Below are 21771 nucleotides of genomic sequence, written 5' to 3'. Positions count from 1 at the left end.
AACCACCACGCCAGATGTGCTCTTCCACACTGTCTGAATCCTTTTCTTTTTCTTTTCATCATGTTTATAGCCTTAAGAGCTAGACTGCTGGGTCCAAATCCGAGCTTAGCCATTCACTTCCTTGCGACTTTTCTGTGCCTCTGTTTTCTCATCTGTAAAATGGGGATAGGAATAGTGCCTGCCCTCCTAGGGTTGTTAAGGGCTTTAGTTATCTTCTGTAAGACAGTTCGTGCAAACTGTTACATTGTTTTGTCAAGGGTCTCTTCTTACTGATAGGGATGCTCCCCAGGATCCTCTTGCCTGACTGTTCCCAGTGGGGAAACCAGCCCCCAGAGCAGCGTTTGACCCTTGTAGGCCCTCGGTTTCTCTGGGGAACTGTACACGGCAGTGAGCACAGTGCCCACAACATGCCTGTGTTTCAGAATGGCCTCGGGAGCTATTTTCCATGTCACCCGATGGGGCCACGATATGCGACTCTGCACATCACCTCTGCATCTTCACAGTGCTGAGGTGATTCTGATGCCGGCTGACCATGAACTTAGGCTGTGGGAACCCCTGGGTTAGGTCACCTGAAAGTCCCCTCTGACTCTGCACGATATGACCTCAATGTAGAAGTTTTTATTTTAAAGTGAATTCTTTTTTTAAAAAAATATTTTATTTATTTATTTGACAGAGAGATCACAAGTAGGCAGAGAGGCAGGCAGAGAAAGAGGGGGAGAAGCAGACTCCCCGCGGAGCAGAGAGCCCAATGCAGGGCTCGATCCCAGGACCCTGAGATCATGACCTGAGCCGAAGGCAGAGGCCTAACCCACTGAGCCACCCAGGTACCCGTAAAGTGAATTCTTAACACAGCACATGTTCATGGGCAAAATTTCCAATAGTGCAAAAGGATAGAATGTAAACTATGTCTCCACCTTTGAACCCTAGTCCGCCCTTCCAGGGTCACCCCTGTTTTCTTGTGTGTGTGCCTAGAAGTCTCTCAGACTCACACAGGCATGTATGTAGGTACCCCCTTTCATCACAAACCAGAGATCATATGCCCTTGCTTTCCTTGTTTGCTGGTCCAGAACCATCCTGCCTTATCTACATACAGAGGCTTGTGTTCCATTTATGGCTGCACCATGGGGCTTGGTGATGGACATCTGGATTTCTTCCAGGGTTTTATTATAAATGTTATAAATAATAATGTGAATATACCTGTACAAAGTCACTGAATATCTGTGGGACTTAATGCATTGGGACATTCCAAGGAGTAGAATTAAGGAGTGGAGCGTAAGTAGCTTTTTTTTTTTTTTAAAGATTTATTTATTTATTTATTTCACAGACAGAGATCACAAGTAGGCAGAGAGGCAGGCAGAGAGAGAGGAGGAAGCAGGCTCCCTGCTGAGCAGAGAGCCCGATGTGGGGCTCGATTCCAGGACCCTGGGATCACAACCTGAGCCAAAGGCAGAAGTTTTTACCCACTGAGCCACCCAGGCACCCCTGTAAGTACATTTTTGCCAACCAGTAAGGCTGTGCCAATTTCAAGTCCTAAAACAAGGGATGATGGTTGGCTTCTCTGCCCTTCCAACAATATAGTATCAACTTTTAACTTCCCCTAATCTAATAAGTATAAAATGACATCTCTCTGGTTATTTGATTTTGAAGTACAGCATCTTTCTATGTGCTTAGAAGCCACATGTATTTCTTTGTCTGTGAACTTTCCATGTCTTTGCCCATTTTTCTGCTCCCCTCCCCCCACCACCCTTTACCGCAAGGCTTTTCAACAGTTCTCTACACTCAGTGCTTCCAATTCTTCTGTCTCATTCTCTCTTGCCAGCCTTCTTCCCTCACCCAGGGTTCTTGCCAGTTCATCCATACCCTCCCAGCATCCAGCAGGAATCCTCGGAGGTCTTACCTCCTGGCCTTGGAGCAGCGGCTGACCCCATGGATCCTATGATGGCTCCCTCCTCCCTGACACCTCTCTTCACTTGGTTTCCAGAACACCCATTGCTCTGGACTTCCTCCCTCCTCGAAGCTCTTCCCCACCCCCCTGACTTCTCAATCTTGACCTGCTCCAGACCTCAGTCCTTGGACCACTTCCACACCTTGGCAATGATGTCAGGTCTCCTGGTTTTCAATATCACCCATAAGCTCTTAACTGCCAAGTTTCTATCTCCAGCTGGTCCTGACCTCTTCCATGTAGCCGATTGCCTCCTCAAATCTACACTTGGATGTCCTAGAGGCATTGCTAACTTAATGTGGCAGAATCCAAACTGATCTTCCCCCAAACCCATTTCAACGATTATCATCTCCAGTTCAAAAAAAAGCAGCTCACCTTTCCACTTTGCCCAAGTCCAAAACACAGAGTCCTCTTGATGCTTCTCTTTCTTTCATGTGCTCCCCAGTCAATCTGTTAATAAATTCCGTTGGCTGTCCCTTCAAAGGCATCCCCAAACCAACCACTTATTATCTCCACAGCTGATGCTCTGGTCCCAATGACCAGCACCTCCTGCCTCAATTATCCTAATCCATTTCTCTGCCTCTGCCTTTGTCCCTCTCAGTCTTTCAGTAATCCAGTGGCCGAAGTCTCTCTCTAAACCTAAAAGCTGGGGGGCGCCTGGGTGGGTCATTCGGTTAAGTGTCTGCCTTTGGCTCAGGTCTTGATCTCGGGGTCCTGGGATGGAGCCCCAGGAGGGACTCCCTGCTAAGCTGGGAGTCTGCATCTCCCTCTCTCTCTGAATCTCTCCCCAACTCCCCCCTCTCAAATATGTAAATAAAAATCTTTGGAAAAAAAACAACAACAACGAAAAATTGCGTTATGTCATCCCTTTCCTCATTACCTGCTCCTGGCTCCCATCCCATGTGAAAGAAGAGACTAAGAGCCTTTGCACCCACTCCCCCATCTGTAGACAATTGTGAGGGAGCCTTTGACTTCCCAGATCTCATTCTGCTGCCCTGACGGCCTCCCAGGCCTGACCCTTCGGGGTCTTTCCTGGTCATTTGGCCCCACTCATCACCGTGAGAAGATTTCTCTCCCCCTCGGGGCTTTGCTCAAATATCACCTTCACAGTGAGACCCGCTCTGACGAGCCACTTAACTTATGCCCTGCGGCACAGCTCTCTTGCCCTCCACGCCCCGCCCGCTCTCCTTTTCTCCGTATCACTCATTCTTTTCCAACATATTACATACTTTCCTGGGTTAGTTGATTGTCATTTCCCCCAACTGGTATTGGATCTCCTCATCTTAATATTATGTTTGTATGTTTGTTTATTGCTGCATTCCCATCACTTAGAATTGTGTAGGGCGCATATGTGTTAAACAAATATTTGCTAAAAGAGCAAATGATTGAATTAAAAAGTAATTTTTTTTTCTTCTGCATTGTTGGTCTTTTTCTTCTTGGTAGACAAGGAATTCAGATGCTTTTGTCATTTGTATTGCAAATATTTTCCCAGTTTGTTCTTTGCCTTTTGATTTTGTGTATGGTAATTTTTCCATGCAGAAATTCTGATTATTATGTAGGCAATGTATTGATTTCTTTAAGTTTATAGTTTCCAGGTTTGGGGTCATACTTAGAGAAGCTCCCTTTTGTACGTGTATATATATATTTTTGTGATAAATTATACACATAACATAAAATTTACCATTTCACCCATTTTTTAAAGATTTTATTTATTTATTGGACAGAAAGCGAGAACACAAGCAGGGGTTGGCAGAGAGAGGGAGAGGAAGAAGCAGGCTCCCCACTGAGCAGGGAGCCCAATGGCAGGACTCGATCTCAGGACCCTGGGATCATGACCTGAGCCACCTAGGTGTCCCTATTCCACCCATTTTTTTTAAGATTTTATTTATTTATTTGACAGACAGAGAGATCACAAGTAAGCAGAGAGGCAGGCAGAGAGAGAGAGAGAAGGAAGTGGGCTCCTAGCCGAGCAGGGAGCCTGATTCGAGGCTAGATCCCAGGACCCTGGGATCATGACCTGAGCCGAAGGCAGAGGCTTTAACCCACTGAGCCATCCAGGCGCCCCTATTTCACCCATTTTTAAGTGTATAACCAGTAGCAGTAAGTATATTCACTTTGTTGTGCCTCCCACTCCCTCTCCAGCCGTGGGCACCCTTGTACTCTCCGTCTCTGTTTTGACTACTTGAGGTACTTCACATAAGTAGAATATATATATTTATATATTTTAATGTTTGGAAATTAATAAACACATTCTGGCATGGTACTTGGCCCAGACATTCTTGAGATATTTCAACCTGTGCACCTGCTCTGATTTACCCCCAACCCCACACACCAACCCCTCCCACACCCACTCCTAGTTCTGTTGATCGCCCGCAGCAATTTACTGGTGTCTGCCTGAAGACTTCCAAGAATTCCCCATCCTCTTCTGCCACTTCTCAAAGTGTGATACACAGAGCACCAGCGACCCAACCTCCACGTGAACTGGGTAAAAATACAGATTCTTGGAGTTTGTGCCAGACCCAGTGAGCCCCCCACCCCCGCCCCATCCAAACCTGGCGGAGCCAAGGAATCAGCATTTTACCAAAGCGCTCTGACGCAAGGCAGTCTTTCAGAGCTAGTGATCTGTGGTGCATGGCTGCTTGATCTAGAAAAGGCACCGTGCAGTGCGAGCCTGGGGTCTGCCTCCCCACTCAGCCTTAGCTACTTGTCCCCTCTGTGAAATGGGGGTAAGATTTCCTGTGTCACGAGATGAAATGAGATTGCTGGGAGATACCATCTATGGCTGTGTTTTGTCAACGCTGAAGAATATACACATGTGAGAGCCGCCAGCATTATCTTGGAGCCTCCCAATCCTGTTTCTGCAGCCTCAGACTCAGGAATCAGGGCTCCTCCCCAGGCTAAGGAATGACAAAAACATCCCTTCAGGTTGACTTCAGGCTGGGGTGGGGCACGGTGCTGGGGGTGGGGGGGGGTGGGGGCAAATCCACAAGCAAGTGCTGCAAAACAGGTGTCAACTCCTTGTCTTCTATGTGAATAATTGAAAGGTGCACTTTGTTAACCTTAAAGCAATTTTTTTAAAATCTACTCGTGCACGTTCTAGTTTGTGCCGTGTGAGACGATCATAATTACCCTCTTTTTACAGATGATAAAATGGAAGGTCTTTATGGAAGTGAGATTTCATGAATGAAGAAGCCTAGCTCCAAATCCTGTGACATTCATTCAGGGGAATCACCTGAGCCCTCATTCTCTTCAGCTATAAAATGGGGTCGACAGATGTATTAACTCCATGTTTGTGGTAGGTTTTTAGTAAGAAAAGGTCTGTGCTGAGCCAGACACAGGCTGGGACGCCCCATGGGATCAGGGGTCCACACTACAGCACTTGCTCCAAAGTCTGTGCTTTCTCCCTCATGTTGAGATGTTTCAGGTACCCTAAAAAATGCAAGAGGAGGGGTGCCTGGGTGGCTCAGTTGGTTAAGCAACTACCTTCGACTCAGGTCATGATCCCAGGGTCCTGGGATCAAGCCCCGCATTGGGCTCCCTGCTCAGTGGGGAGCCTGCTTCTCCCTCTCCCTCTGCTGCTCTGCTTACTTGTGTCTCTTGTTCTTTCTGCCAAATAAATCTTTTTTTAAAAATTGCAAGAGGAGTGAAGATAGATGGCGTGGCTCCTGGCATGCAGCCATGTTCTGCCCCAGGAATAAACTGGACAAGGAGCTAGGAATCGTCTTCTGAGAATATTACAATGCCCACTGACCAAAGCAGGCTTCTCCTGAATCCACTGATTAAACACAGTTATTGGGGGCGCCTGGGTGGCTTAGTCGGTTAAGCAACTGCCTTCAGCTCAGGTTCTGATCCCGGGGTCCTGGGATCAAGTCCCGTATGGGGCTCCCTTAGCCTGCTTTTCCCTCTGCCTGCCTCTCCCCCTGCTTGTGCTTGCTCACACTCTCTCTCTCTCTCCCTCTTTCTCTCAAATAAATAAATAAAATATTTTAAAAATCTATTTAAATAAATAAACACATTTATTGCGCTAGGCCAGAGTTGGGACTGGGAACATACAGGGGGTGGCCCAAACCCAAATATGGAGTTTCCACTGACCAGCAGTCTTCCCAAAGATGACTCCATCTGGTTAAGAGAAGAATTAAATGGGCAAAGCTGTGGGCCACCTTCAGGAATGTCACTGAGGTAACTTCACCTGACATCACTGGGTACTGAGAGCTTCCCCTGGTGGGCACACACCCTGCAGGGAGCCGGAAGCTGCCTGGGGTAAGAGCCAGGAGAGCTGCTACAGAAAATGCCAGGAGGTCAAGCCTGGGGCCTCCTGATTGCTGGGCTTCCCCTTGGAAAGCCCTTCCTCTGGTACCCCCTTCATTCCTTCAGTATTTATTGAGCCTCTACTGTATGCCAGGTTCCAGGAGCAGCAAAGATAACTAAGACACTCTCTGAGAGAAATAAAACCGGATTCATTTTAAAGACAATAAAAGTGAAAATGAAAAACTTCAAGCAAGAATTGAGCTTCTCTGCCAGGCCCGAGGTGGAGGGTCCGGTAATCCCTACAGCACCCCTCTGAGAGATGTAGGTATGACAGGACCTGGGGACTCCCGGGAATGGCAAATTTAGGGACAAGCTGAAAGTCCAGACAGGCTTTGCCAAGGAGACAGTAATTCCGCTGGGGGAAAGATGAAGAAAGGGTTTTCTAGCGGACAGGAAGAACCAGCAAGTGCACAGGGGCAGACGTGGGCGATGAGTGTGCGCGGGGAGCCGGCTCGGAAAGGCCTGGCGTCCAGAAGGGCCCCAGAGCCGGTTACGTAGGCGATAAGGAATGATGAATCACGCGCTCTCCGATTCCTCGGGGACGGGAGGGGGGCAGATATGAGGAGAACCTGCAGGGGGCGCTCCTGGATGCCGACGGAGGAGGCAGGCTGCGGCGGGGACTGGTGGAGGGCCCAGCCCCAGAAAGATTTCGGAGGCGGGCTCTCTGGACCTCAGTGGCTCTAGCCCAGACACAGCTCAGGGTCACCTTGAGCCTTTCTGTGGACAGGGTGGCCAGCGTCTGGAGGGCGGCGTGTCGGGGTCTCCACTCATTCTCGTGGCTGGAGCCAGTCCCTCCCTGTGCTCTGCCCCAAGGGGCCAAGATCCCAGCTAGCCTTCCTGCTGCGTCCCTTGGCTCCCATGGAGCCATGGGACCTGTGTGCCCCATTTCAGATCTTAACCCAGGCCGGTCGCAACCCTTGTAAGTCTGTGATGGGGTCTGTGACCTCCTGAACACCTCGGATTCAGAATCTAGAGGGAGCTCTGAATCTGCCCATCTTCTAGGTTGGGCCATTGTCTCCACCCCCCACCCCCACACCCCCACCCCCGCCAAAGGCATGGTTAATCCAGGAAACTTGGACAGGAAGGAGCAAGACACCTATCATATGAAAGGGCTGTCCATGATTTATGTAGAACAAAAATGGCATGCAACATTCTAAAAATGACTGAGCCATTGGGGCTAGGACCAGATAAATCTGGGATTCACATTCTGGCTTTGCCATGTGTGGCTTTGGGAGGGTACTGAACTTCCCTGACCCTCTGTTTCTTCATCAGTGTGTGAGGACGAAATAATGTGTGTGATGTATGCCGCAGAGCCTGGCCTCGGGTGAGTGCTCTATAAAGAGTGGGTATTGTTAGGAATGTTTTTACCTCAACTAAATCATTTTGTGGAAATAACTATGATCCACATGACCCAGCATTGCAAAAAAATGTCATTTGTCAACAAACATTTGAAAAGTAGTGAACTTTCAGTCGTAGACACTCTTACAGACATTGTGGAAGACATTATGGATAAAACAGATTCACTAAGGTTGTAACACGTAAGGGAGAAGGGACCACACACTAGTAAGAAAGCATTTTACAAGCGATGAAGAGATAAGAATCATTTGTGAAATTATTCAGACTCATCAGGGACCAGAGACTATACTATGCAACTAACAGACTTTCTTTTTCTCCCTCCATCCCTCCCTTCCTCCTTTCCCTCCTTCCTCCCTCCCTATATCCATACCCTTCCACTTTTAATCCTTCCCCCACTCCCCTTCTTTCCTTCCTCCATCCCTCCCTCTTTTACTCCTTCCCTCCTCCCTCCCTCCTTCCTTCTCTCCCTTCCCTTCTTCCCTCCCTCCCTCCCCCTTCCTCTTTTAACCCTTCCCTCCTCCCTCCTTCCTCCTCCCTTCCTTCTTTTTCTTTCTCACTGAGAGTAGCAAGGGTGACAAGGATAGTAAAAATTAAACATCTTATAAATAGCTAGCATTTCTCTAAAGGGGTGCATCTCTCTTTTTTCCTCCTTTCCTTTCTGCTTTAATGTCTATGATGGGAAATTTCAAACATACACCAAAGTGGAGTGAGTAGAATAATGGACTTCTATGCACCCATCATCAGCTACAGCTTTTATTTTGTCACTGATCTTATTTTATTTATTCCCTTGTTCTAATAACACTGTTTTTGCTACATCATTTTATTTATATATTTATTTAGTACAAATTTTATTTATTTGACAGAGAGAGCACAAGCAGGAAGAGCTGCAGGCAGAGGGAGAAGGAGAAGCAGGCTCCCCCCTGAGCAGGGAGCCTGATGTAGGACTTGCTCCCAGGACTCTGGGATCATGACCTGAGCCAAAGAGAGATGCTTAACTGACTGAGCCACCCAGGCGCCTCTTGCTACAACATTTTATTTTATTTTATTTTATTTTAAAGATTTTATTTATTTATTTGACAGACAGATCACAAGTAGGCAGAGAGACAGGCAGAGAGAGAGAGGGGGAAGCCAGCTCCTGGCCAAGCAGAGAGCCCAATGCGGGGCTGGATCCCAGGATCCTGGGATCATGACCTGAGCTGAAGACAGAGGCTTTAACCCACTGAGCCATGCAGGCGCCACTTGCTACAGCATTTTAAAGTAAATTTCAGACATCATCTCTCCTGTAAATATTTCAAAATGAAGTCTCTCTGACATAACCAAAATGCCATCATAACACCTAAGAAATGGTTCCTTAATAGTAAAGATAACGCCTGTTTAGAAAGCGAGTTGGTAATACTCATTGAGACTATACCCATACACTTGGACGCAGTAACCTTGCTTCTTTTTCCACCTAATTACAGAAAAAAAAGTTTATTCTGTAGCCTAATTTGTAAGAGAAAAATACATAATTGGCAACAACCTGAATGTCTAACAACAGTAATTATGGTACCTTTGTGCAAGGATATTTATAAAGTTTTGAGGTTGAGTGGCAATGTTTACAGTTAGTGCCACAAAGACCAAGCAGGATTTGAAATTACATATTCAGTACGAGATCTATAACAATGCCTATGAAAGGTCTCCCTGAACACTGAGTGTATCTCAGATGCTGTGCAAACAGGGTCCGCTCAAAAGGGAGGACTGTTACTAGTGCTTCTGCTGAGGAGGACATGGTTGATCAGAGACATGAAATAACTTTCTAGAATACCCCTCAGCTGCTGAGATGTAAACTCGGGCATGGGTGGAATCCCACCTTTGTCTGGCTCAGCAGCCCAAAGATCTGACTGTTATCTGGCACCCTGGGCATCAAAAGGTTAACAGTGGCCTTCACTGACTGAGTGGGTTTAGGGGTGATTTCTTTTTCATCTTCACACCTTTCTTTTTTTTTTTTTTTTTAAGATTTTTCTTTATTTATTCCACAGACAGAGATCACAAGTAGGCAGAGAGGCAGGCAGAGAGAGAGGGGGAAGCAGGCTCCCTGCTGAGCAGAGAGCCCCAATGCGGGCTCTATCCCAGGACCCTGGGATAATGACTGGAGCCCAAGGCAGAGGCTTAACCCACTGAGCCACCCAGGCTCCCCTCTTCACACCTTTCTTCACTATGCATCATTTGCTACTGAAAGTATTAATTTTATGTTAGAACAAAATATGTTCAGATTACATATTTTAAATCATGTATTTAAAAGTTAAGACAGAACATGTTTGGAACACGTGCTAGATAAAGAGCTAACAGGACCATGTGAAAAAAATTCCTATAAATTGGTAAGACAAAAGATAATTCAGGGCCAAAAATGTGACTCAAAAACCCAGTGGCTAATTAGATAAAATAAATCCTGTGTCTCACTAGCGGCCAAGTAATCGCAGATCGAAGCCATGATGAAGTACCATTTCCAATTCATGAAACTGACAAAAACCAAAAAGATTGTTAATATCCATGCGCTGGTGAGGAGATGGGAAGGAGGAAGGGGGCTGTTCTGGTGTTATACATGAGCACCAGGCATCTACCCCGTTTAACCCAGCACTTGGAAGACTCTGACTTACAGAAATAAAAGCATCGCTTGTAAGGATATATGCTCACGAATTGTTATTGCTGCATAATTTGCAGGAAAGAAATTAGAAACGCATGACTGCCTCCTCCCAGTAAGGAAATAGTTTCATAAATCGAGATCCATCAGTTCAATGGAAAAGACCAACTGACTCAGAACCTGCATTTTAACAAGATCTCCTAGGGGAGCCCTGGTGTGTAGGGTGATTCCCACGGAAAAAGCCTTTTCATGAGTTGTGGCAAAAAATGGAGAGTCTTCATCCGAATAATCCTCTCCTTGTATTCTACAAACTTCTCATTTTTTGCTGCACCTGTGCCTTAAAGGCAAGTTTCCCAGCCTTCCTTGCAGTTTGTTGGGACCAGGTGCTGCGCTCTAGCCAAGAGAACAGGACTGAAAGTGAGGAATATCATGTCTGTCTTGCACCCCTAAAAGGGAATCCCCCTGTATTCGTCTGGGTGTTTCTTGCTTTCCACTCACAGGAAAATGTCAATAACTGAATGAGTCACTATCTTAGCTTGGACTACCATAACAAAATATCACAGGCCGGCGGCTTCAACAACTGGAATTTATTTTCTCACAGTTCTGGAGGCTGGAAGTCCACGATCAAGGTCTGGCCGAGGCTGGTCTCTGGTGAGGCTTCTCTTCCCTCTTCCTGGCTTGCAGATGGCTGCCTTCCCTGCTGTGCCCTCATTTGGCTGTTCCTGTGTGTGTGTGTGTGTGTGTGTGTGTGTGTGTGTGTGTGTGTGGCCACCAATCCTATCAGAACAGGTCCCACCCTTATGACCTCATTGGACCTTAATTACCTCCTAAAAGCTCTATCTCCAAATACAGTCACATCGGGGGTCAAGGCTTCAACCTATGAATTTTGGGGAGGAGGGACACAATTTAGCTTATGGTAGCCGCCAGGGACACAGAGATGGGAGCCACAGCAGTGGTGCCCCACCCCCTCGGCTGCCTACCTCTGAACTGTTAGATGGGGAAGAAACTAGGGTGTGGTTCAAGCCACTGCACCCAGGTTCCTTGCTTCCGCAGCTCCAGCGGCTCCCTAACTCACACATATGTGGATATGCTGATCAAAGCTCCGCTGAGCAAGAAGGAAAGTATAAAAGGTGCCCTCGAGATGGTTATTGCTGATTGCTACAGGGTGGGTGTGGTGAGCCAACAAAACACACGAGGGAAGCTCCCCAACAGCATTCATTCAACTTGAGACAACTGTGGGAAACTGCATTTGTCCCATTTTGTAAGTAAATGCCCAAAACAACAAGAATCTTTCCAGTAGGACTCTTCGGTGTCATGAGATATCCCACAAATTCCAGCCTCCCTACACACCAGTTTTCCTCCCTCCCCGCTTCCACACCCCCCATCCGCCCCTCCCCTCTGCAGGTGGTGGGAAGGGGTGGATGCTGTCCCAGCGCAGGCCAGGGAACCAGGTAGAACAAGCACCCTCAGTGCTGTCTTTCCAGGGTTTTATTTTCAGCCCTCCTGTCTATTCTCCAAGTGTCGTGCAGGGATTGCCTTTGTGAGAGGGAGGATGTCCCTAGGGCCCCTGAGGGCGCTCTCACCCTTCCTACTGGTAAAATGGCATCAAGGGCCCCCATCGGTTCAAGACGGGGAACTTGACTTTATGGTGATACGGACATAGGCAGCCAGGCAGTAGAAAGTAGCCCTTGCCCTCCTCCGGCGCAGGCTGGAGCTCGGGCTCCAGGAGGCACGGAAAGCCGGCACTCTGGCGGACCCGGTTAGGGGTACCCCGGGCCAGATACAGGGCATGGGAAACGGGGTACATGGAATGGCAGATACTGGTGAACCTGCACTCGTCCTCCGCTTTGGCCACGTGGTCCTGGTCCTGCAGGGGGAAGAAGCCGGGCTGTCCCAGGTCTTTGGCGGTCATGTGGAGTCTTCTGAAGGCGGGGTATCCATCCTCTAGCTTGGGTTTAGAGCTGGGGATGGCCCTATAAAATTCTTTCTCCCGGAGTTGGGCATCCAGCTTCGCTTGCTGTGGAAATAAATCACACAGGAATGGACGGCTGAGACAGGGAAAGGCGAAGATTCCTTGGCCTCATCCAGGACAGAGCACACTTCTCTTTCATTAAATAAATTTAAACTGGTTTTTGAATGGTGGTATGTATGACCCAGGGAAATACTGAAATAATAGAAAAGGGTTTCTCGTGAAAAGTTTGTCTCTTTCCCACTTCTCATTCTCCCTTGATTCCCATCTCCAGACATATTCACTGAGGTAAGAGTTTTTTCCTATCTTTCTAGACACAGTTTATGTTCGTATAAACATATAATAGAGGGGCACCTGGGTGGCTCAGTGGGTTAAGCCTCTGCCTTCGGCTCAGGTCATGATCTCAGGGTCCTGGGATCGAGTCCCACATCGGGCTCTCTGCTTGTCGGGGAGCCTGCTTCCTCCTCTCTCTCTGCCTGCCTCTCTGCCTACTTGTGATCTCTCTTTCTGTCAAATAAATAAATAAAATCTTTAAAAAAAAAACCCCATATAATGGAGTTTTATACTCCCTGGCTTGTCCTCAATGGATGCATATTATGACCCCACTCTGCATTTTGCTTCCACTAAATACTATATCCCAGAAATTGTTCCTTGTTTGTACAGATTTTCTTTTTATTTTTAGTGGAGCTACCTGGAGATGGGAAAGGATTTCTTGAACAAGACTTTAAAAGGGCAAATGATAAAGGGAAAGACTGCTAATCTGACTATATTAAAGTAAAAATTTCTATTCGCTGAAAGGGAGGGAAAAGACAAACCACAGCCCATGAAGAGTGTTGCCATTTCTATAACTGACAAATGAAACATGTCTAGAATATCTACAGAACTCCCACAAATTAAGAAGAAAAAAGACAAGCATCTCACTAACAGGGACCAAAGACATGACAGACATCTCCCAGAATAATGAATGTCCATAAACATATGAAAAGATGCTAAACCAGAGCACAAGAAGATATTATTTCAAACCCACCAAATTAGTCAAAATCGGAAAGTCTTTCAACACCAAGTTGATGGCAAGGTTGGAGAGCCAAAGAAGGGACCGTCGCCTGCTCCAGTGACACAGCCACTTTGGCAAGTAACGATGTTCCCTGGGACAAGCAATTCCCCTCCTGGGGCAGCAGACTCCTGAACCTTAGGCTGTGGAATCCTCATTGCAACACGGGGCAGTGGGAGCACCAGCCCAGTAAAAACCTAGATGTCCAACAGGAGAGGGGACAAGTATATGGTGGCACGTTCATGCAATGTAATAAGACACAGCAGAAAATGAATAACATACTATAAGTAATATAATATTCAGCAAAAAGCAAAAGCCACAGAAGAGTACAAATAGAATGATCCAGTGTGTAACAGAGCTCAAAAAGGTAAACCTCAACAGTTTATAGGGATACATACCTATAGAGCACAACTGTTTTTAAAAGACACCAAGGGAATGATTAACCCCAAATTCAGAATAGTAGCTACCTCTTAAGGGGGAGGGAGGGGGGGCTCTAGGGTACTTCTAATGTGCTATGTTTTCATTCTGGGGACTGATAATGGGCACACTGGTGTTTGTTTTGTCAATGCTATTTAAACCGTGAATGTGTATCATTTATACTCTCGTGTTCATGACTTAGGGTTGATGTACATTTTTTTTAAAGATTTTACTTATTTGACAGAGAGAGACACAGCAAGAGAGAGAACACAAGCAGGGGGAGTGGGAGAGGGAGAAGCAGCCTTCCCTCCGAGCAGGACGCTGGGATCATGACCCAAGCTGAAGGCAGACGCTTAAAGACGAGCCACCCAGGCACCCTGGGTTGATGTACATTTTAAAACATACACACAACGCACACACATAAAAGATTTCTTCAGATCTCCCGGCATCAGATACTGTTCTAAAGAAGTGCCCCCAATATCCACACATAATAAAGATGGAATGAATGTGATTTTCATGGGCCATTGAACAGAAGACAAGACTGAGTAACTTCTTACCTCTTGTGGTGTGACTCTGGAGTACTTGTGCTTCCCGTAGGGTTGGTAGTCAACCATGTAGGAGCTCTTGTATATGTCTAAGTCCACAGGGGCCTGGAGGGCAAGGGAGATTACAAAACAAGAGATCCCATCTTGCCATTCTTCCACCTAAAGGCATTCAACGGCTTCTTATTGTCCATAGGACCCAGACCAACTTTTGGGCCCGGCATTCGGAGCCCCTCATGATCTGGTTTCTACTGACCTTTGCCAGCTCACCCCAATTGACACCCCTCCATGCCATCTGCACTCCAGTCTCACAAAACTCAACTTTTCACAGACACATGTGCTCTTATCTCCTGCTGGAAACACTAGGGGTACTCCCCCCGGACTGACAAACTCCTACACATCCTCTAAAACCCAGGTGAATTTCTTCCCCCCAACAGCTATCCCATCCTTTTATTCCTCACCTCCCCCAAATTACACTCTTTCTCCTCTGCTTTCATAGTACATTTTGCCTCCCTTGTTACAGCACTTAGCAGGGGGATTGTATTGATTGAATGAAGTATACTAGATCAGGACCTAACCTTTGGCATCTCTACAGCCTTGAAACCCAGCACAGGGCTGAGGGTGCCTTATAAATGCATGCTGGATAAATGAATGAAATAAATAAATAATAAATAGTAATAAATAATAAATAAATGAACTCCCAGAAAATTGTATATCCTTGCTTTCCTTTTTGCCTATTAACCACCCCCCACACACACACCCCATTCCAGAATGAGGACCAGAGGGACCCCCATGGCACCTGGGCCTGTTTGCTAAAGCTGCTTGACCTTGAGGTGGTCACAGGGGACAGACACCCACAACACTCACCTGTCTGGGGTACACCACACCTGCCATAGCAGACAACCTAGACACAGACAAGCTGGTTAGACCTGCTTCCTCCGACCAGGCCAGGGGAAGCAGCCGTTGTCCCCAAAGCCATGTCAAGCAAGCAAACTGCCCCAGTCCTCTTAGCGCCCCATGCACGTTACTCAGTCAGCCAGGGCTTGAAGGCAGCCGAACGGATCAATGGGCAGGTGCGCAGGGGTCCTGGGACCAAGGGGCAGGAGCAGGTCCCAGAAGGAATCAGAACTGAGGAGAACAGCAGATTCACCTCTCAAACAAGGTGGGTAGTGTGCTAATAAATCTTTAACAACAGCCTTTTTGAGGCAAATAATCAACAGTGGTTGGTAGCATCTATCGAGCAGACTCGAACTCTCAGGTGCCCCTGAACCAGGGCTCTGAGCTGCCCTGAGGAAGCAGGCAGCAGGCCTAGGACTTAGTGGCACCCTGGGTCAGAAGCACAAACCGTGTTTTCTAGTGGGGTTGGGGGTATCTAGGGTGGAAAATTTTGTGAGGCTCTGCGTTCCCAGTTAAGCAATAGCAGCAGATACATCCAATCCTGTCCCTTACTCCCTAGCCCTGAAGTGTTAGTGGGGAGCCTTACAGCTGGCCCCTGGGGAGCAATCTGAGCTCCCAGTTCTGGGCCGGTCCTCCACTTCATTCCCACGGACCACTGCCCTGAACGTCACTCCATTCCATGTGCTGTGGCCCAGCACGGCGGCTGCCAAACCTCAAATTGTCCCTGTGTCCCCTCCGTTTTGTGCATGGACAGCTCCCCTCCTGGGGCTGGGGGCCGGCTTCAGTGAAAAACAGCACCTACCCCTCCTGCTACCAAGAGGATGATGATGGTCCTGCCCTTCCCACTCCAGGTGCCGCCACTGCATGAAGAAGCCACTGCTGTGTCCCATTGCCACACCTGTCCTGGAGATGAACCCACGCCTATGTGACCCAGGCTGCTTTGGTCACAGTCCCTGGTCATTGTGATGGGGTGACTGGCTCACCTCCTGTGTGGCAGTCCCCTGGTCCCGGGCTCACCTTCTCATGGCAAGCTGCTGGCGTTCCAGAACATCTGAGCCAACATGAACTCCGGCAGCGGCATTGGAAGGTTTTAGGGAGGCGGGCGCTAGCCAATACTCTACAGAATCCGTTGTTTCCAGGAGAGGGAGGGCAACAGAACCCCACATGGGTTTTTTTTTTTTTTAAGATTTTTTATTTATTTATTTGACAGAGATCACAAGTAGGCAGAGAGGCAGGCAGAGAGAGAGAGGAAGGGAAGCAGGCTCCCCACTGAGCAGAGAGCCCGATGCGGGGCTCGATCCCAGGACTCTGGGATCATGACCTGAGCCGAAGGCAGAGGCTTTAAACCACCAAGCCACCCAGGCGCTCCTCCCCCACATGGATTTTGACATCAGACAGTGGGTGACTCAATTCACTGTACACCACAACCAGCCCCCGCCCCTCCCCCACCACCGCCGGGGTCTTTGTTGCCTGAAAGGCTGGCTTGTCCCTCCTCCGTCAGAATTTCACCCTCTTCCACACCCTTGAGGCTGGTTGTGATCCAAAAAATGAAAAATAAAATAAGTGCTGATGAGGATATGGAGAAATTGGAGCCCTCCTGTGCTGCTGTTGGGAATGTAAATTGGTACAGCCACCATGGAAAACAGTATGGTGGTTGCTCAGAAAATTAAACGTCAACATAGAATTGCCATATGATCCTGCAATTCCTCCTTTGAGTGTGTGCCCCAGAGAAGTGAAAGCAGGGGTTCGAACACGCACCTGTGCGACCATGTTCATAGCAGCAGCATTCACAGTGGCCAAGGGATAGAAACAACCTCAATATTCGTCAACTGGTGAGTGAATAAATAAAATGTGGTGTTTACATATGATGAAATACTCTTCTGTTTTGTTTTTTAAGACTTTATTGTATTTAACATAGAGAAAGAGACAACGAGAAAGGGAACACAAGCAGGGAGAGTGGGAGAGGGAGAAGCAGGCTCCCCGCTGAGCAGGAAGCCTGATACGGGGCTCAATTCCAGGACCCTGGGATTATGACCTGGCCCAAGGCAGACACTTAACCAACTAAGCCACCCAGGTGTCCATTATTCTGTTTTTAAAAAAGTTTAAAAGATGTCTAATTCCAGTATGGTTGACATGTGGTGCTAGATTAGTTTCAGGTGGACAATCTACATTTCTCAGCGCTCCTCACTGGCAAGTGCCCTCCTTAATCCCCATCACCTAGGTCCCCCACCCCCGACCTGCCGCCCCTCTGATAATCAGCTGTTTGTTCCCTATTGTTAAAAGTCTGTTTTTTTGGTCTTTTTTTTTTCCTTTGTTCAAATATTATTCCGTTTTAAAAGAAATTTAGCACATGCTACAACATGAAGGAACCTTGCAAACATGGTAAGTAAAATAAACAAGACCCTATATTCCACTTATATGAGGTGCCTAAGCTCCTCAAGTTCATAGAGACAGGAAGTAGAGCCGTGGTTGCCAGGGGACTGGGAGGAAAGGGTAGAGTTTTAAGAAGATAAAAACTTTTGGGAAAAGAATAGGGGTGATGATGATTGCACAACATTGTTAATGTGTTTATTTATTTTTTTTTAAGATTTTATTTATTTATTTGACAGACAGAGATCAGAAGCAGGCAGAGAGAGAGAGGAGGAAGCAGGCTTCCTGCTGAGCAGAGAGCCCGATGCGGGGCTTGATCCCAGAACCCTGGGATCATGACCTGAGATGAAGGCAGAGGCTTTAACCCACTGAGCCACCCAAGCACCCCTGTTGATGTATTTAAAGCACTAATTTGTTATGCTTTGATAAAATGGATAAAATGGTAAATTTTTATGTTATATATATTTACCACAATAAAAATCATTCACTTACTTTAAGGGCCCCCTCTTCTATGAAGCTCTCCTTGGTCTCTCACTGGGTGCCACCACAGATGCCTTTCATTTATGCAACTAATATTTATTGAGCACTGTTTTGTGTTGGGCGCTGTTCTTAATGTTGCAGATTCAACAAGTGAACCAGATAGATGGGAATCCCCCTGACTGCAGAGTTTACATTCCGATGAGAGCAAAACACAGAGTAAACAAGTAATAATTGCTTAACTGCTCTATTAGATCCAGCAAATAAACAAAGTGAAGTCTGAGGGAATGACTGAGTGGCACTTTAGGGGAGTCCGAGAAGGCCTCTCAGAAAGGGTGGCATTACAGCGGAGGTCTGAAGTGTCAGAAGCAGTCATGGAATGATCTGGAAGATAGGGCTTCTCAGCACATGTCAGCAAGTGCAAAGCCTGTAAGACAGGAACAAAGGGGAGTGAGGGGGGCCCAGGAAAGGAGTGGGAAAGGGCAAGAGGCCACGAGCAAGGGGGTTGTGAATCTCTGACTTTTGCCTTTCTGTAGTGGCATGCCAGTTTCCCTTTGGAGAACTAGTTCTCTCCCCTGTGGGGATGATGTGATTTGTGTGGTACTGACCCTCCTCCAGGTCTAAACGGATGTATTGTCTCTAGAATAGTCTGTCCCCCAGGCCACCCAATTGATGCAAAGAGAGGCTCATGACTGGAGGTGGGCTGATAAGTGTCACCCTCAGCACCTGGCACAGTCTCTCTCTTTCTAAGATAGTAGTCACTAAGAACTGTGGGAGCCTGGAGCTATACGAAGCCTGGCCATGAATAAAATCAGCAAAGGAAAGAAGACCCAGGAGATGAAGATAGAGAGTGACTGCATCATGAGGATACTAACTAAGCCCCTGGATACAACCATGCCTGAAGCTTAACTACATCCGGACCTTGTGGTTTATGCGTGCCAATACATTCCTTTTCCTGCTGAAGCCGGTTTTAGTTGAGTTTATGTAAGTTACAGCTGAAGTAGTTCCAACAAATTCAAGGTTGGAGAGCTAAAGTAGTTCCTTCTCCTAACCAACTGTGTTATCCTTCAGGTAAAGAACTTGGTCTTAGTCACCTTTTTATCCCAGTGCACTGTCACTTACATGTAGGGATTTAAGAAGTGCTTTTGAATATAATAATCCTGGAAATGACAAAGAACGGGTAAAGAACAGAATGGCCGCAGAGATGAAAGTAGAGGGACAGCTGGGCCATAACAAGTGATTTTTTTGTGCCTTAAGAATATATTTTCAGGAAAACATTACCCAGTAGCTTTTGGAGTCCTGACTTTAAATCCTGATATTTGCTATCTTCTTGCCCTTGGATAAAACATGCAAATTCAATAGAAGTCAGTGTGATCACCTGCTGTAAAATGGGTACGTGATATCCACGGGAAGTGGATGCAGAAAGTCAAATGGATGTGTCTGTGATTGTCCTTGGTGTTCTTCAGGCCAGGGTTCACTCGCATTGTCTGACTTTCTGCTCCTTGCCATACACGGTACAGGGCCCTGTAATCAGGGTAGCAAAGAAATCCCAGAGTGGCCTCTGCCTTCATGAAGTTACAGGGTGATGACAGGTAAATATCTTGCACAAGTGAGTCTTTAATTACAGCTGTGACAATGTCATGGAAGAGAAATGGGGTGCGAGGACCTGATCCGGTCCTGGAGGGAAGACTTGCATCAAGTAGTGACATCATCCCTCAGTGCTGGGGAGGCAGGAGGATGCTCTGGCCTGTGTGACCGCTGTAGGGCCAAAAGGAGCCTGGTCTTGTGTGGAAGACAGAGGCTGTTCTGTTAGTGCAGAACAAGAGGGACACGTGTGGCTCCAGGTGAGTCTGGGGGTGGGGGTGGTTTGTCCAGCGGGGTACAGGAGGATCGGTGGGTTTTATCCTGGAAATAATGGGAAATATCAGGGAGTTTAAGCAGGATAAAGCAACATACCAGAGATCACTAGTGGGGCGCCTGGGTGGCTCAGTAAGTTAACCGTCTGCCTTTGGCTCAGGTCATGATCCCAGGGTCATGGGATCAAGCCCTGCATCAGGCTCCCTGCTCAGTGGAGAGTCTGCTTCTCCCTCTTCCTCTGCCTGCTGCTCTGCCTATTTGTGCTATATCTTTGTCAAATAAATAAAATCTTAAAAAGAAAAAAAAAAGATCACTGGTGGACAATGGCCTGGGGGGAGGACGAAGCAGGATCCCAGCAGTCGGGCCACTGGCTGATGATGGTGGCTGGGACAGGCTGGAGGAGATGGCAGCGACATGGAGGGAGAAGCCTGGGTGGATTCAAGAGGTGTTTTGGAAGTAAACCCTACAGACTAATCATTATCAGGAGTCAGCAGGGGCAAGGGAGAGACAGAGGCATGACAGAGAGAGGTATCAAAGATGATTCCCAGATTTTTGGAATGAGCTGCTGGGGATTGGTCGCCCTTTGGTGAGGTAGGAAATGGGGGCGGAGGAGCCAGCTTGAGGAGTAAGACCACCATACTGCCTTTGCGCGGCCTGGCTTCCAGGTGGAGAAGCCGGGTACACACCTGGGTAGGAGGATCTATAGTCCCGGGGAAGAAAGCTCCGGACACTCTGGAATTGCTGGTGATATAGGGGGTATTTGAAGCTAACAGAGAGAGTCTGCCGTATTCGGGGAGCATAGCCTCCCTCCAACATGGCCACGCAGTGAGAGGCTGTCCTGAGAACTTTCTGCTGCCTCCCTAAAAGGGTGTTCAAGGGCAGCAGGAAGGGAAATCAGGTCACAGGAGGGAAAGAGTGAAGGGGTCTACTTACGCTGCCTTCTTTCTGGTTTCCGGTGCTTGTTGATTTCACCGCAGTCACGTTTCTGCACCATCTCAGAGTGAATGCAGCGGCGTCCACGCAACAGCCTGCAGGAGCCGGGCGGGACCTCAGATGGGCCACCTGTGGCCACACGTCGTGGGCAGGTCCACTGCGCGAGCCTCAGTGCCCTCCTTTCCTCCTGAGAAATGAAACGTGGAGACTTCCTCCATCCACACTAAAGCACCGTTAGGAACTTTTTTTTTTTTCTTTTAAAAATACTCTTTAATGTTCCTAGGATATTCTTTTTTTTTTTTTTTAATTAACATTTATGTATTATTTGTTTCAGGGGTACAGGTCTGTGATTCATCAGTCTTGTTAGGAACTTTTGTAAGCTCACCCCAAAGCATGCCAAAACCCCCATGTACCAACGTTTACCTTTTCGTGGTGTGATCCATGTTCTTTTTCTGAAGCAACACAGCTACGTTTCTCATGGTTCTCGCAGTCTCCTTTAGCAGCATGCAAGGGGAATCTTTTCAACATTTGTCAGGGATGAAAAATAAACCAGAAAGCAAATCCTGTTTGTTTCTTTTTAAGCCTAAATACAAGCATTGGGTTCAAATTGTGTAGGGAAAGACAAACTATATTCATTGCACAATAAAAACTGGTAGGAGTGTATTTCTAAAAGCATGGTTAGGGGGAAGTATATGTTTAAAAGCACACGCAGAAAACATCGTGTGGACAGCGATCCATGAACGGTATATACAAAGCACAGGGCACACCAACGGCTCTCACCGAGATCCTTGTCCCCTTCCTCTGGTGAGAATAATCACCCCTCTAGCTTCATTTCCTTAGTGACAACATACATGTGGACAGGGTTGGAGGACAAAACTAAAGGAGAAAAATATGTACAATGCCTTGGCATCGGGTCTGGTATGCTGTAGGAGCTTAATTATTGCAACATTCATTCATCTGAGAGAGAATCTGCTGGTCTCTTTCTGGAGGGAAAGCTGGGCCCCAAGCTTCTGTCTATGCAAATTCAGCATG

General features: G+C 47.3%; 1 protein-coding gene across 1 annotated transcript; it reads right to left on the bottom strand.

Moving 5' to 3' along the window:
- Window positions 1-11814: 11814 nt before the first annotated feature.
- LOC111147938 (testis expressed 37) lies at window positions 11815-15099 on the bottom strand. The gene is made up of 3 exons (XM_022504196.1): window positions 15073-15099; window positions 14221-14313; window positions 11815-12243 (listed from the first exon to the last, which is right to left on the bottom strand). The coding sequence occupies exons 1-3, from the start codon at window positions 15097-15099 to the stop codon at window positions 11815-11817; spliced, it is 549 nt and encodes a 182-aa protein (XP_022359904.1).
- Window positions 15100-21771: the final 6672 nt, after the last annotated feature.

Source organism: Enhydra lutris, unplaced genomic scaffold (genome assembly GCF_002288905.1).
Source record: "Enhydra lutris kenyoni isolate GAN:26980312 unplaced genomic scaffold, ASM228890v2 scaffoldscaffold18, whole genome shotgun sequence".
In the NCBI taxonomy this organism is placed as follows: Eukaryota; Metazoa; Chordata; class Mammalia; order Carnivora; family Mustelidae; genus Enhydra; species Enhydra lutris.
This window is presented reverse-complemented; position numbering and strand designations above follow the sequence as displayed.

What these genes read in the sequence shown, in the direction of transcription:
- LOC111147938 (XM_022504196.1), bottom strand. Translation starts at nt 15,099, where the DNA reads ATGGCAGGTGTGGTGTACCCCAGACAG. An exon ending in GTGTGGTGTACCCCAGACAG is followed by an intron (nt 14,314 to 15,072) that starts GTGAGTGTTGTG and finishes CTTGCCCTCCAG; the next exon opens with GCCCCTGTGGACTTAGACAT. An exon ending in CCAGAGTCACACCACAAGAG is followed by an intron (nt 12,244 to 14,220) that starts GTAAGAAGTTAC and finishes TTATTTCCACAG; the next exon opens with CAAGCGAAGCTGGATGCCCA.